The sequence below is a fragment of the Ailuropoda melanoleuca genome, chromosome 1 (genome assembly GCF_002007445.2).
Source record: "Ailuropoda melanoleuca isolate Jingjing chromosome 1, ASM200744v2, whole genome shotgun sequence".
NCBI classification, from domain to species: Eukaryota; Metazoa; Chordata; class Mammalia; order Carnivora; family Ursidae; genus Ailuropoda; species Ailuropoda melanoleuca.
Window position 1 is genome coordinate 65,122,621 of NC_048218.1, and position 16,280 is coordinate 65,138,900.

Here is a 16,280-nt window from a genome sequence, read left to right on the forward strand (position 1 = left end):
AGAAGTTGGCGCATTCTGTGATTTTGCGATATATTGATACTTTATAGCTCTCTTACTGTTTTGGTTCAGTTTGGTTCTCCTTATTATTGAACTATAGTGCTTGGTGTTTGGATCATTCAGGAAGGACACTTTAAAACTCACCAGCTGTCTTTAAAGGCTTAATTTGTTGTTGGTTTTTTTTTTTTTCACTGCTATTTTGGATAATGTGATGTTTACATCTTAATGTAAAAAATGAAAATAAGCATAAATAATGTTTTATGTATAGAAATGCTTTCTTTCATTATTTGGCATCTGCATTGCTGAGTGTTTATATAACTTCCCTGCCTCTATCATGTTGTTGCCAAAGAAACTATTATGAATTTGGAATGAAAAATTTTTGCCATGAGTGTGAAGTTCTTAAGCTCATTAGGCTTCTAATGTGTATGATAGTAATATCTTCCATTTATACTGTACTTTTAAGAACAAGTCTGCATTTACCTAATTATAATGAGTTTTGTAGTGTAGGAGAATTAGTTGCCTTCTTGTTATGAAGGAGGAAACTGAGGTAATCAGATGTTATTGACTTACCTAGGGTCACAGAGCTAAGCACACACAACTTCGAATACCCTTAGCCTTGGGGCTCTTCCTCACCAGCATGGGGATTGATGAAGATAACTAAGGTTGTACTCAGGGAATAGGTCTGTTCTTGGTAAAATTGGGGAATTGGGGACTTAATGAGCTCAGGCCTGGTCGTGTCCAACCTCGGTGGATATTAAGGTAATTCTGAAATATTGCTTCTTTATTAAGGTGTGCTGGGAAGGCATAGATGCTCTCTTTTATATCCTTAAAGTAATTACAATATTTGCTTGCTTTTTTGGTCTGTATTTGAAGTGTATTTTATACCTGGGCCTCTTTCCCAAAAGAACTTGAAGCACAGTACCAAAATAAGACCTATACAGCAATGGTAATAAAATATGAACGGAAAGGGAGAAAAACAAGATCAGTGAAATTGAAAAGGGAACATACTGTTGTTATCAAGTGTAAAATTTGACTCTTGAACCTCCTGGAAGTGATGGCTTAGGAGAAGGGAAACAAGTTTTGCATCACTCTAGCTGTCTGTAAGTCAGAGTACACCAGTTCCTCAGGGGGGACTTCTTCCTGAGGGACTCTGATAAAAGTGTTCGTACTAGAGGCTCCTGTGAAATGCTAAAATGAACAGAATCAGCTGTTTTAGACATTTGCGTATTGTGATTGTGCCTTGAATCCTCAACTTGTACCAGCTTTCAGAGGTACGTTTAAGAGTTTTTGGTGTGGTTAATAGAGGATTTTGTTTCCATTCGGAAAAATTCTTATCCTAAGCTAAAATCAGGTATGTGTTAAAGCTTGAAAATCCATTTGAGACAAATGCCTGGAGACATGGAGAACCTTTACCTAATTTTGTAATTTTGTAATTTATATAAAGTGAATGTGCTGTCCCTCGATTAGCACATTTATTTTGTATTAAATGTGGTCTTTTTCATAGTAGAATCTAGTCTGGAGAAATGTCTGGCTCCATTTCTGTTAGGCCATGTCTGGAATCTCATTAGACTTGATTTGTCAAGGCTCCACAGAGCAGATTTGTCCTATGAGCCTTAACCTCCGCGTCACAGAAGTGCTTCCAGCTGAGATTAGCTGCCCCCAAAAAGGGAGTTGCTTGGTCTTTATTCCAAAAGTTTTGCTAAGTAACCCGGGGACCCCACTCTGAGCTGTTGGATGATGAGGGCCTAGAGGTATCTGTTCGTCCTCCTCAGTGCTCTGCGACTGCTCTTGAATGCTGGCCTATTGCAGCCTCCTGTTGGAGCAGGGAACTTTTCGAAGAGAAACCATGTCTGTGGCTGCCACTATCGAAACCTCTTCCTTGAGTGGCCAAGCTTTCTAGATTACTTGATTTCACAGGTGAAGTCACAGTGTTGAAGCACTGTGTGGTTGCAAGCCGTGCGGCTGGTATCGTCCTTGCTCATGAACAGTGATTGCTGTTGACGGTGTACGTGTTTCCTTCTGCATTGGCAGTGCCGGTGTCTAATAGTCTTGCTTAGCACAGCCGGAGACTGTAGGAAACTCAAGGAGAGAACAGGCTTAGTTCTCAAAGAGTTCCTGAAATCAGTACCCTAGACTTACAAATTGTTCCTGCTATTTCCTTGGTAACAGTATTTTCAGCCCCACCTCATCCACAGTTCCTATTTGCCCTTTCTCCTGCATCCCACAGCACAGCAGTACAAGTGTCACTGAACAGAAGCACATTCAGGCTCCATCTGAGAGGAGGAAACAGGACTCAACGTTTCTGTTTCCTGTTTGGTCCTGGCAGCCCCTCCCCAGCTCTGCCTTGATTGTTTGCCTATTTTGTGCCAGTGCTTTCCTGTGAGGCTCGGTTGTCAGGGACCTTGCCTAAAGGTGAGCAAACAATAGATGGCCTTCTACTTTGAATTCCTCCAGTGCTTAGGACTAATGATACGAATTAACGCCATCTGTGGGCCAGGTCGAGGTCCTCTGACATGGTTAATCCTTATGGCAGCCTGGGGGATGCGGTAGCATTGTCTCATGTTCATTTGAGGAAACACACTTAGATTCAAACCTGAGATTCAGGCTTAAATGAATCAAAAGTTGGTGTTCGTATTTCTGTGCCACAGAATCTCAGAATATTCCGTGTGTGTGTGTGTGTGTGTGTTCCTGATGACCACTGGGCTCTTACTGTTCTAGCAGCAGTGAGAACAGACAAAGCCGACGTGGAGGGGATGTGGCACTGTGTATGACAAGCACGTCATCCTCCTGGAAAGCCTTTCTGTAGGCTCTCTTTTTTATAGACGGAGCACCTGAGGCCTAAAGAGGTGAGGGGACTTGACCTCAGTCACAATCTAGCTCATGTGGTGGCACCAAGATTTTAATCCAGATCAGTCTTACTCAGAACTCATATTCTTACCGTGTAATACTAAGCTAGACAACATGGAAATATGTTGACATATATAAGGAATATATGTTGGAATGTATATGTAAGTAATCTACATTACTTTTTAAATAAGAGATTGGTCAGTGCTAACTCCTGTAGTGGATATTCTAGACTGAGTAAAATGGTTCCCTAAAATTCCTGTGTCTGGAATGGTACATGGGGACATACAGCTGCAGGAGGTATAGTGAAACTTAAATAAGCCTTAGATTTTAGGGCAAGGGGCTATGCAGTCTAATCTTTGTAGTAAGACTAACTCATGAATTAATGATTCTTGATGTAGAATGTTAAAGTTTCACTGGTGATTCATTTGTTACAAACATTTTACTTTCTCTTTTTAATTTTTTTGAAGATTCATTTATTTTATGAATCATTTATTTAGCGCATGAGCAGGGGAGGGGGAGAGGGAGAGAGAGAATCCCAAGTGGACTCCCTACTGAGTGCAGAGCCCGATGTGAGGCTCAATCCCATGACTCCAAGACCATGACACCAGCCAAAACCAAGAGTCGGACACTTAAGTGACTGAGCAACCCAGGTGCCCCTCAAACATTTACTTTTCCTAACTGAAGGACAGAATTGATTGGTTCTTTGATATGAAGTAATTTTATGGAAAGTCTGCATTAAGTGGTCCCTATATGTGAAAACCGCTAAATGAAAAATAGAACATAACTCTTTGCAATTTTGAATAGTGATGATGAATTTGGAGTCAGATTTCCTGGCTCTCCCTTGTGCTGGCATTGTGATCTCCGCAAGCCACGTAATCTCTTTGCCTCCATTTCCTCGTCTGTAAAGTGGGGATAATAAAAGTACCTTGGGCAAAGTGTTGCCGTGAGTATTAAATGAGTCAACAAATACAGAGTACTTAGAGCAGAGCCTGGCACAGTGAGTGCTAGGACAGCATGGTCCTTACCATTATGGGCTGTCTCGTTGGTGTTACTATTACTTTCAAGGTAATCTCTTGCATTGTAAATGCCCCTAAGCAGAAGTCATTGTACAAAGTTTTTCAGAGATTTCCAGCTAAGTGAGGATCCTGTTGAAATGTCTAGCAAGCACGTCGCCTGCCCTGGCAAGCTCTTGGGTGCAGACTTCTGGGCAGGGCAGTGGGGATGCAGTCAAACAGAGGAGAAGGGATTGCAGAGACTCAGGGTTGTCAAGCACCTGCTGCACATCAGGTGCTTTCTGTACGGGGTATGTGAGCTTAACAGAATCCATCCGAGCTAAGTGAGCGAGCTAAGTGAGCAGCATTACGTTGTCCAGTGTCACAGGCTGCAGCCTGGCAGTGGTAGACTGTGCTCTCTGGGACCCCACAGTCTCCCGGGCGCCGGAGCGCTGTCCAGAGGAGAAGGTGTCTCTGGGAACCTCACTTGTTCCGTGTGGCCATACCACTGTGGCCCCATCATTGTTTGCTTTGAACACTCTGATCTGATCCAGTGGGTACTTTTGAATGGTGGCTGCCCTAGTGCCCACCACTCTGTAAGGGCCTTCATTGAGTGTGCATGTGTGTGTGGTCTCTGCTTTGATGGGAAGCAAAGGGTGGCAGAATGCAGCCAGCAGCCTCCAACCCACAAGATAGAAATAACATACAGATTCTGGGGATGTGAAGCTCAAGGCACTCTTCAAAAGTGCAAATGCAACATGACTTTTAAAAAATTAGTCTGATGCAAAATGTAGCCCTCAAAAAAAAAAAAAAAAAACCCACATGAGCCAGGAAGTGCCACTCTAGCTCACTGACAAAGTCAAAGCACAGAAGCAAATTTTGCAAAATTGGAAATAGAGATGCTGACAAACCAGAGAGTCCAGGCAGGTCTAAATTAGAAATTGGCTGAAGGGGAGAAAAAGTGATGAGGCCCATCATGGATTCCAAGGAGAACTCTTTAATTCACCGGCCTAATAGACCAGTGATAGGAAAAGGGCCTGGAGTGTGAAGATGCGTTCAGCAAGTGAGGGGGTGGCTCCATTCTGTTCACTAGAAACAGGCGGGTGGGTGAGGTTTAAGGCTGGCAAGCCAGTTGGGACAGGGTACCCTCAGCCCTGGACAATCCTCTTCCTTCTCTTTATTGTCTTTCCCCTTCATCCCATCTTTTGGACCTTCTGTTGGTCTGTGAACCAAAACTGATCACCTGGGCCTCTGCACTGCATGGATCAGGGCACTGGGTTGGAAAGGACTGTGACCCCACTACTGTGGTGCATGACTGCTACTGCTGGCGTGGTGTCTGGAGGAGGTCAGAACAAAGGCTTCGGTGACTTTGGTTTGAAGGTGATCTTCCCATGGATCCCCCTTGGCGTGATGCTTTTCGTCTCATCTGTCTGCCTTTGGCTTTAAAATCTTAAAATCCTAATTTGATTGTGTATGTTTAGGCCATACTTGTGGTCTGGCACTAGAAGATTGCACAGGGTCACACAAATATTTAGAATCCGAGAATGCCAGAGGAGGAAGGAGCCTCGGAGATCAGCCATTCCAGTGGCCTGAATTGCCTTTGTTCTTGTGTCTGTCTTGAGAAGTAGTGACCCTAAAGTTGGGAAGGAAAGAGAGGCAAGAAGAGGACAGCAAATACCATATTTTTCGTTCCAAGACGGGGGAGGGGCGGGGATCCCACCAGAGGGCTCTTTCGGAAAGGCTAAGAAAATCTATAGTACTATAGGAAGTGGACCTCAGTTCATCTGTTGTCAACCTTGGGAAGTGGGAGGCCCTCTGTCTCTGCAAGATGATCAGTGTCCAGCCAGATAGGCACAATGGACAGAAGGAAGATCAGAGCAGCCTAGAAAATGCGCCGGTCCTTTCTCTCACTGCCTCCTGGGCCTGGGGGCAAGAACAAGCGAGAACGTGTATGGGAAAGCTCTTTAGACACTTTGGATGAAGTTCATCAGAAGGCAGGGTGTGGGGGCATGGCATTCTCTGGTCTGTTGTACTCTCCCCTGACCCCATCTCCACAGATAACAACAGCCCTTCCAACTCTCCTCCTGACCCCTGTGCTAAGTGGTACCTTGACACGGCCCGCATGTCCCAGACTTAACAGTCCCTTCCTTCGGGACATAACCTGTACGGCATTTGTTGTCTTAAGGGAGGAATTATTTTGATTTAGACGAATTGAGAAGCTATGGGTTTTCACAGTGTGTGTCCCACTGCCTGCTTTTGTTCAGGTGACCACGAGAATCTGCTCAGCACTACTGAGCATTGTACATCCCAGTGCCCAAGAACGCTTTCCTGCCCTGCAATGGTATGGGCTCAGCATCTTTTCCAAGCTCTAGAGGCTCACTTTCTGCAAATTAGCAATTCGTGGTGAGGTTGCAACATTATGGAAAATAATTTGTATCATGTAAAAACCACAGCTCTGGGCATCATTTGACTATAGGCTGCTCAGGAGATACTTGCTTTTGGAAGAGTTCTGTAAATGTATTTTTATTTTCGAAAGTCTTAAAGTAACATGACTACCTGGTGAATATGTAGCTTTAGCTTCCTCAGTGCACCAGGCTTCACCGTGCCTTCCCGCAAATGTTGTTGACCCCTCTCTACAATCAATCATCATCGTGTTGGCTGAAGTCCAGTCTTGGTTTTAACGGTCTTTGCTGTCAGTGGATGTTAAAGCGGTGTTTGGAACTCACGAAGCATATCAGTGGTGTCTTTGCTGGTAAGTTTGGCTAATTAACACTCCAGGTATGGATATGCTTTTGCAAAAGTATGAATCTATAAGGGAGAAACAAGCATGTTCTCTGGAATGAGCTCCGTGGAGATGGGAAGGGAACAGGCTCATAGAAGTTCTGAGTTGCATTCCCTAGCTGCCCTGGTGTGCCCACACACGTGCATGTGGTTTCCTGGGCCACCACTCGTCCCAGCAGGGTGGGGATTCTTCAGGAGCTGACATGCTAACTTAGTCTAATCAGCCCCAAAAGGTTGGCCTTTTCATTTGGTTTCCTTTTCTAATCTGTAGCCTGCAAAGTTCTGAGTCAAACACGAGTGCTCCTAAACCATGGACAATGGAATCCTCTCTAATGCTGTCCCAGTTCCTTGGAGCAGGGGGCCTGCCTGTGACCAGGACTGCCACATCTGTGGCCCCATGTGGCCATTGTTGCAGTGAACCCAGTGAAGTCTTCTTCACTGGCTCCTTCATTTTCACTTGACCAAGCCCCCTGGTTTTCTTTCCTGAACCCAAATCGAACCATGCATGTGATGGGTGCGGCAGGCAGACACTGCCTTGCTACCACCTTTCCTTTCCTCTCGAGGTAAGAGTCATCCTGGGGCACGCATGAAGTTACCTGCATGAGCTTAGCAGACAGGCCTGCTTTGAATTGCATCTCTCTTAATCACCAGTTGTGTGAGTTTAGGCAAATAATTAAATCTCTGTCTATCAGCGACATGTGGTGGCCAGGAGGAACAAATGAGATAGTTTATATGGTGCTTATCCCAGTGTCTGGCACACACAGTGGCCAGTAAGTGGTAGCCATGGTTATCAGTTATCCAGGCCAAATCAGTGTGCCTCCAGCCAGCATCTCCTCCTCTCCCTGTGACTTGGGTCCTTTCTGTGATCTGTGTTCTTGTATTTGCAACTTTTTTTCCCTTAGCGTGGAAATAAGGTTGGCTCACCTGTTTGAAAACATCCTCTCCTCAGCCCTAAATCTTTTCTGGTACCGTCCTCGATCCCTTGTTCCCTTCACTCCTGGTGTCTCTCCTTGTTCTCATCTTCCTGCACCCTGGTACCTGCTCCTCAGTCCAGTGGACTACCTCTTGCCAAGGACACAAATGTTCTGTCACCTGATTGCCACGGTGACTGCGGTCCTTAGCCAACACTCTCTCCGTAGCAGTGTGCTCTTCCCCACTCAGTGTAGGTCTCTGCCCTCTGGGGCTCCCTCCCCAGTGCCCCACCAAAGGCTGAGTGCACTGTCCTCCAGACTGGAACCAGGCCCATGGCCCAAGCCACAAATCAGACCAGGACACGTTACCAGTGAAAGTGTTTAATAGTTAAATTATTTAAATAGACTTTTTAAATTTCCATGGGAAATCATAATCGTATTTTTTTTTTTTTTTGCAAGAGCAGGAATAAAAAGAGTGCGCACCCTTGGAGGGAATGAAGAGCTAGCACTGCACGGTGTCACCAGTCACTGCTGGGATAGGAGGGATGGGCCCCCAAGAGGCCAAGGAGACCGTAACCAATGGGGGGACCACCAGAGGAACTCAGCACACGCACTTTACTCAGGTTGGAAGCAAAATTAAAACCTGGCACCATTGGCGGGCACTATGGAGGGGCAGGGGACTCGAGACCATCACCATGGAGAAAGCCAGCCCCCCCAACAACAGATGCAAGGGGGGGGCGATGCAGAACTCAAAGGCTGGAGCAGCGAAAGCGTGGACAAACTTGGGTTGGCAGTTTTAGGTCTGTAAGCTTTGCTTCTCAGAGCGGTGTTCAAATCAGGGTGAGAGATGGTGTGTGGAAAGGGGAGGCCAGTGCTAGGATCCAGTGAGAGGTGGTGTAGGTGGGCATCAAAGTAACATTTCGCAGCTGGCACATAGCTGCCGCCCCACCTCCTTCAAGCTCGTGTTGGAGGTGAGAGTAATTCTGCCCTGAGAAGCAGCAAAAAGATCTGGGCACAGAACCCAAGGATTCTGTTTGAATGTATCTCTATGATAATCATTTTTCACTTTCATGCCCGTTTCCATTTTTTACCCTTGTAGGGTATAAAAAATAATTTTTTTTCTATATACTTAACTGTCTGCTCCCAAAAAAACCAAAAACCAGACAAAATTTCTGCTAGCTTTGCTGTTTGGACGCTGAAGCTGGGCTCTCCCCTTTTCTGTCTGGTCTGCAGATGGAGAGCAAAGCTACCACCCTCCCTGAACCTGAGGGCTCTACGTTACCCCCAAGTCTGAGGCATTAGCTCTGGGAGAGTCACCTGCACAGTGGCCAACTGAGAAAGGCAGGCAGGTAAGGCTTCCTACCACCCCCACACAAGCTGAGCGCCCATGGCCTTCCCTGAGCTCTCAGAGCTGCCCCTCTGCAGGCAGCAGAGGGCTGACATCTCAGAGAACAGAAGAGGGGACAGTGGTTTGCTGCAGCTTGGGGCTGTTTCCCTTGGTTCCAGCTGGGCCTGAGATGGGAAAGCAGCTTTTTGTTTTATTACGCATTTGCATTTAACTTAAGGGAAGTGATGTGTTAGATGGGGTAACGTATGCATGCATTGTCCCACTTAATCTGAATGTAGGGCACCCCAAAAGGACACACGCTCCTGCTTTGGTTGGACCTGGGAAAACCCAAAACTGCCTTATCTGCAGTGAGGGCAGTAGGCATCCTGTAGGTGACCAGTTCCACAGCATAAACACACACACACCTACACCAGTACATACATTGACATACGTACAGTACAAATGCTGTGCACAGCTGTTTTCTAATATAATTTACAAAATATAGAATTTGGTATATTTGTTAGATCTCCAAGGATTTCAATAATACAAAATAAAAAGTACAAAAAAAGACAAGTTGGGATCCCCGCCCTCCCACCCCAGTGGCATCTTCGTTTGCTTGTGGGTCTCTCATACGCATACAACTAGCATAGTCTAAAGAAGGGCACAGAAAGTTGTTTTATTTAATAAATATTCTTTTTCTCAGAACCACCCCTCCTTGCCTCAAGTCCTCTCGCCTCCCCCTCGCAATTCATTCTGTTCCCCTCGAAGAGGCGGTGTCTACGTGTGCAGGAGGAGGACTGCGGAGAAGGCCGCAATCCCTCCACGGCCCGCACTCCTGCCAGAAAGCCCCTCCCTGGGATAGGGGCCGTGGCCTCTGTCGGAAGTTGAAGGGCTCACACAGGAAAGCGGACCCTTGGGACCCCTAGGTTCGCCTGGGCCTGAGTCGCGCTGCCGACCCACCCACCCTAGGCCGAGGCCTCAGCCCTGTCATCGCACTGTAAGCTGCCCCACACTGTAAGAGCTCCGGCAGCTCCTTTCCACCCGTGCAGCAGCAGCACCCGTTAGAAAACTCGAGATTCAGATCACGCCTAGTGGAGTCTTCTACGGAGGAAACATCTTTGGTCAGCTTGGTGCTCGCAGGACGCTGGCACCCCGGGGCCTGGGATGGAGGCTGCTGCCTGCCCACAAAGGCAGAAGCTGCTTCTGGAGTCAAAGTGGAAAATCTCACCGGTGCGGCCACATGGGCTAGAGCACAGGCTTCCATCTGCCTACCGGCGCACAAAGAAGCCATTCCGTCTCTCTGGAGGCCAGGCTGACTGGTATCGCCAGGTGGCAGCTGCTAACTGAGCGGGGGCCCCCCGTTGAGGAAGTAGGTCATCATCTCGCCTTTGCCCTTGACCTTGACCACACCCCTGCACTCCAGCTGGTATGTGTTGGCAGCCAGCACCTGGTACATGTCTGTGGTGACCTGAGGAGGCAACAGAGGAGACAGGATAGGCCATGGTTAAGCTAAGCCAGGAGTCTGCTGTCTGGTGGCTCTGTCCCCAGCACAGGGTGGCAGGGGTTCCCAGTGACAGCTGCTCATTCCTGGAACTGCCTGTTAGAAACCAGAAGAATGGCAACACCTACTCCATGCCAGGCAGCGTGTCCAGCAACTCACCTGTGCTATTTCAGTGCTGCTCACAGTGTGGCTGTGGTCCCTGAACTGCCTGTCATTGTCCCCAGTGAGAAGCACAGAAGCTGTGCGAAAGTGCTTAGGCGTGTCCATAGCTATCTGACACTGCCGCCCGGATACCCAGCACGACCTGTGCTCACTCGAGTCTCACTCCAGGACAGGTAGGTTGAGAGCCACTGCTTATCTCAGGCTCAGACAACCTAAGTCCCTTCCCTGAGGTGTACATCGCTAACAAATGGCAGAGCCTGGATTCAGGTCTGTGTCCTACTGCCCAACTGCTTTAGCTTTTGAAACCCAGGGGAACCCCCTAGTGGCTTCAGTCGTCACTGCACTATTGCCGGGCGAGGCAGAAGGCAGGCTGCCCAGAGCAGCAATACAAACGCGTGTCTCGCGAGGTGACCCAAAAGCTATCTGAGCACACCCCGCAACACCCCTGCTGAGGATCCTGGCCCCGCCTGGCTCTCAGTCCGGGAGTCTCTGGCTGAGCTGCTGGAAGGTGACCCTGCTGTGTCATCATGTGTACTCCAAGAATGGGAAAGCCCTATGCAAAGGTGAGGTGCCAGGCAAGTCCTTCACTTGTCTGCGGGTGGGGTCAGAAGCTGTGCATCCACGTTCTCCCCATCTCCCATCTTGTTGTCCCTTCTCCCCTTGGCACAGGGATAGAGGTGAGAGAAAGCCATTTGTCAGGTTCCTCCAACAGCATCTGCACACTAGCCAGGCCTGGCTGATCTGGTTGGGCTATGCTTTGGGCTGACCCTTTGTTTAGAGGTCCCACAGGAGAGAGAATTTAAGGGACATTTAAGCAGTGTCGGTGTTAGCAAAGGGCCACGAAGAGAGCACAGTTCAAAACTTGGGAAAACTGAGGCCAGGAAAGCTAAGTGACCTGCCCACAGCCTTATGGGGCACTGGGCGTTGGAGGGTACAGGAAGAGAGCCCAGTCCAGGGCCTCACTATTGTCAGATTGGAGCAGAGGGAATCAAGGAAGACCTGAGAAAAACAGCAGCTGAAGAGAGGCAGGCCTGGGCGTCACAAGCACCAGCTTACAAAGGACAGAGAGGAGAAAGAGTCTCTGGACAGGCCCCTTGGCTGTTGGGGGCACCATCCCAGGGACCAGGGGCCTTGCCTGGTTCTCCTGAACCAGGCCCTGAGTGCTGTGGGCTCCATTCGGCAAGACCTTGCTCCCTGCAGCCATCTTTGTGTCCCCTTGTATGTATGGGTTATGACATTAGCATGCGTGGCCTAGCGTCGGCAGTGGCTCCCGCCTATATCCCTCAATTCCTTCTGTGGCCAGTAGAGGGCTTTGCACAGGAGTGAAGAGCTGTCCAAGGTTCTGAGGGCTTGAAACACAATTCCAAGCTCCCAAGACAGAGCCCCAACTACCTTCAAATTTGGCCACAGAAGTTCTGACTGGGCACTGGGGGCGGCCTGCCGTAGCGCCCATGCAGCATCAGACACAGGCCCCCCATGTGAGATGGGTGGTGGATGCTGCAGCGCTCACCTGGATGCGGTCGGGCACACCGGTGCTGTCCATGCGGCTGGCCACGTTCACCGTATTGCCCCAGATGTCGTACTGCGGCTTGCGAGCCCCGATCACCCCGGCCACCACAGGGCCGATGTTGAGCCCTGCAGGGAACAGAAGTCAGCATGTTCCTCAGCGCTCACCCTCCCTATCATTCCTCCCTTGACAAACTCAGGGTCCTCTGGGCCTGAGGCCATGCTTACCCCTGCAGCTCCCACCCTGCTGCTCCCATCAAATGCCTGCTAACCCAGACCCCAGAAGTCCGTTCACATAGCACTGCTCCTGTGTCCTTGCCACCCAGCTAGCCACTCCTGCAAGTCCATCACCAGGACCACCCTCTTCAATTATCCAGTGACCTGTTGCATCATCCAGTTGGCTCTCCTTAATCATCCCTCTCAGTGGCGTTTTGAGTTTTCACTGTCAGTTCAGACTCCATGTACCAGAACTCCCCATCTTCTTCCTCCTCACCACCTCTTTCTTTCTTTTCTTTCAGGGGCACCACCATTCTTATTCTTAGAACCTAGCTCTTAACCCACAGTCTGTCTCTTCTCTGTCAAGTGATCCTCACCCTGGGCATCTGAGCCAGAGCAGGGATGTCGCCATGACCCAGCTCCAGGAAGTAAAGCTACCCCCACGGGCTCCCTGTCTCACTCCTGGCACATCCACCCTCCCAGTCTTCCCCACACCAGCCTCGATCCCCCTGCCACTCAGCTTTTGCTGTGCCGGTTCCCCACCTGAAGTGTCTTCCCTCCTCTCCAGGCACGAGCCTTCCCCAACACACCTGGCTCAGCTGACACTGTCTAGACATATTCTGCCATGTCTTCAAGCCCCTGGGCGCTCCCTCTGATCACAGAAATGGTCTCTCTCACATGGGGCTGCATAAAGCCTCACTGTTGTGTGAGAAGTAGGACCACAAACACGCAGAAGCTTCCAAATAGCAATGTCGTCTATCCATAAGACACTTCCCTCCACAGCCCTCCTCTTTGGTCCTACCAAGCCACATGGAGCTTTTCACCCCACCTGCTATTCCCAGGCCAGACTGCCCAGAACCCAAGCTCACCAATCTTCATCTGGAAGTTGTTGAAGGAGTGTTCATTGATGTACTTCATTTGGTCCATGAGCTTCATGGCGAAGTCGGCCAGGGCTTTAATGTGGGTCTTGCCCACCTTGTCATACGTAGAGTCATTGAGGCCTGAGGCGGCCATGTAGGTGCTGCCGATGGTCTTGATCTTCTCCAGCTGCCTGAACCGATCCTCACTGATGATCTGGATGGAAGGAGGCCAAACCTGGGTCACCACCAAGGCTGGGGCACTGAGGTCTACAGGAGACGGCAGCAGCATGGCCCTTCATGTCCCCCCCATTCACACAGGGGGGGCCCATCTCCACATCAACTCAGTGTGAGGCTGACAGAGCAGGCCTCCTCCAGTACTCACCCATGTGTGGTGGCCGGGTGCTACTGTCCACCCTGCACCAAGAGCCCCACACCAGCTCCCTAGTCACTTCAGAACCTGTTGCCCCCAAGGGGCTGGGGACCATCTCCCCCCCTCTCTGGCCCACATTCCCATCTTTGTCCAGAGAGACACCCTTCTTCTATCTCCCGGCCCTGCCAGAAGACTGCCCAGACTTCTGTTACCTGCCAGAAGCCAGCCAACTTCAGTTACCCCTTGCCCCAGGAGCCTCATGGGCTGCTTCCAGCACAGCCCAGTCCCAGCCTTCACCCCATCATCCTTCACCCTAGGCCCTACATTCCCACTGGGGTTGACTCCCTCACACTCAACTCTTGGTGAGCTCCTAGGTCCGAAATGCCCTATTGGGCATGGTGTACCCAGGGCCTGGCACACTGGGGACTTGGCAAGGGCGCATGTTTGTGTTTCTGCCCCTGCTATTCAGGTCTCCTCCTCCCTTAGCCTGGGAGTCCCTCCTTCCATGGACTCTCTTAAAAGCTTGGCCCCAGCTAGGGGCCTGCCCAGCCTTAGGTGGCATTAGAGAAGCAGCGGCGAACGGGGAGGATGGGCGAGATAGCCGGGCAATGTCTCACTGGGGCAGCCAGGGGGCAGACTTGAAGTCCCAGTGGCCTGGGCTGGGACGCCCACTCTGCCACCCCCTGTCTGTAAGCTAAGCCGCGTCTGTGGGCCTGTTTCCTCCTTTGTAACAGGCTAGGGGAAGAAATGGAGGCAAGGTGCCTGTCCTCAGGTGCCCTGGCGTCCCCCCCGCTCCAGGGACCCAAGCTCCCCCTGGCCGCACCTCATCAAAGTCGGCGATGATCTCATTGAGCAGCCGCAGGCACTCGACGCCCTCATTGTTGGCCTCCAGCTCCACGTAGAACTCGGAGAAGTTGGCGATGGAGGCGAACATGACAGCCACGCACTCGCACGACTGGTAGTAGAGCTCGTCGTTGCGCCGCTCGCGGGCCAGAAAGTGGGCAGCCACGTCCTTGGGCAGGATGTTGTGCAACAGCCGCCGGTTGTAGGCCTGCAGCTCCTCCATCTCCTCTTTCTCCTCCGTGGCCTAGGACACGGCACCGGTCAGAGGGAGGCGCGCGGCCAGCCTGCCAGTGTGCGCCCAACGGCGCCCGGCCTTCTGTCCTCCCTGCTGTCCCTGCCTCCCACTCCCCACAGGGAGCATCTAGCGCCCTGAGCATCAGAGAAGTGAGAGACGTGTCCGCCTCCACCTCTGCCCTGCCTGCCCCCCAGAACGCACGCGACGGGGGTGGCCCTAAGGAGGGAACCCCAGGCTGGAAACAGGTCCTGAAGGAGAGGCTGAAAGCATCCTGTCTGCCCAAAGCTAGACAGAGGCAGGGGGTTACAGGGATGGTCCCCAACTGCTACCGAACGCTTCTCAACCGTCCATTGTCCTCTCTGTGTCAGGAAATGCAGTGTGGTAAGGATCACTTCAACAGCCTGACCCCACGGGAAGATGGCTTAAAGCCCTGCTGCTCTCCCTCGTTCCCGCAAGAGCACACTCGCCCCAGGGCCAGGAGGGGCACATGCCCCAAAGTGTCCCTTGGGGCGGGATGGGAACATCACCATTGACTTTGGTTCTCCTCCAGTTTGGGTCCTGGGTCTGGGAAGTTGGGGTCTGTGGTCACTCACCCTGCAGGTTAGAAGGACAGTGCAGAGCCCTCAAATCAAGAGGCCAACAGTGGCCCGCAGGCTGCAGCGCAAGAGACAGTCATGCACCAAGGTGTGCAAGGAGCCATGCGACACAGGAGGTACAGAGTGCAGTCTGTGGGCTTCCGACCCCCCAAAGGTGGCAAACAAAATGGCCCCTTTAACTGGGGGTGACCATGTGGGTAAAACGGGCAGATACGGGATCATTAGCAGGGCCGCTGAAAAGATCTAGCCAGCCTGCTTGGGCCTTCCCTCACTAAATGTGGAGACCTATCTGGCTGCAACAAGAATCTCCACAAGGGCCTGGACAACTTCCCTGGCTGTCCCGGGGGGGAGCGGCTGCTCCTGGGGAAGCTGCTGGCACACCCAGCCGAGGCCACAGGACCTGGGTCCAGTAGGTATGGCAGAAAGCTCAGGGATCCCACCGGATCCTGAACACTGGCCACCTGCTCCTAGCTCTGAAACAGGTGTGCCAGAGGGAATAGGCTGCAGTGGGACTCTCTGTACTTCTCGAGGGCTACTCCCTGGAGGAGCTCCAGCTGGCCCACCTGCCTCTGAAAATGCACAGGCTGCCTAGCCCTCCTGCCTGCTGAGACCATGTGCCTGGGGACCCAGGAGCACTCCGGCTCCTTTGATCAGCCCAGCTGGTGGCAGAAACATAACACATGCCCTTCCCTAGCGTGTCTGTCCAGTGTCAGGCAGGTGGTGCCGGAGGCTGGGGTGGGGCACTGGGAGCATGGCGACTACTGGGAACACAGGCCAAGTCCTGACCAGCAACTCCTGCCACATCTGGACCACTCTGCCCTGAGACATGATGTTGGGTAGCTCCCAAAACAGCCAGCTGCTTCTAGGATTGGGCTCTGGCCAGGCAGGAAGACGCAGGGGTCCATAGCTCCCGCCCCCTGCTGAGCCTAATAAGGTCAGTGCTGTGGGAGAGGGACAAGAGTGGGCTCTCCCAAGAACTGAGACCCAGTTGTTTGTCCAGGAGCAGGCTTGATGCCTCACGCCGATGCTTCAAGGAAGCTAAGGACCCCAGGCTTCCCCACCTCCCTGTCAGTACCACACCCACCCACCATGACCAAAGATCCAACAGTAAAACTGGCTTCTGGATTAGTCTAGGG

At 50.9% G+C, this 16,280-nt stretch overlaps 1 protein-coding gene across 1 annotated transcript in view; it reads right to left on the reverse strand.

Annotated features, from left to right (window-relative positions):
* Positions 1 to 9,318: 9,318 nt before the first annotated feature.
* Positions 9,319 to 16,280, reverse strand: part of ADCY5 (adenylate cyclase 5) — a gene marked incomplete at its 5' end in the record, with an annotated part of 143,088 nt that continues 136,126 nt past the window's right edge. Inside the window, 4 exons of the mRNA XM_034670712.1 lie at positions 9,319 to 10,323; positions 12,029 to 12,153; positions 13,110 to 13,314; positions 14,294 to 14,557. Of these exons, the coding sequence (XP_034526603.1) occupies positions 10,195 to 10,323; positions 12,029 to 12,153; positions 13,110 to 13,314; positions 14,294 to 14,557 (723 nt within the window). The remainder of the gene's footprint in view (positions 10,324 to 12,028; positions 12,154 to 13,109; positions 13,315 to 14,293; positions 14,558 to 16,280) is intronic.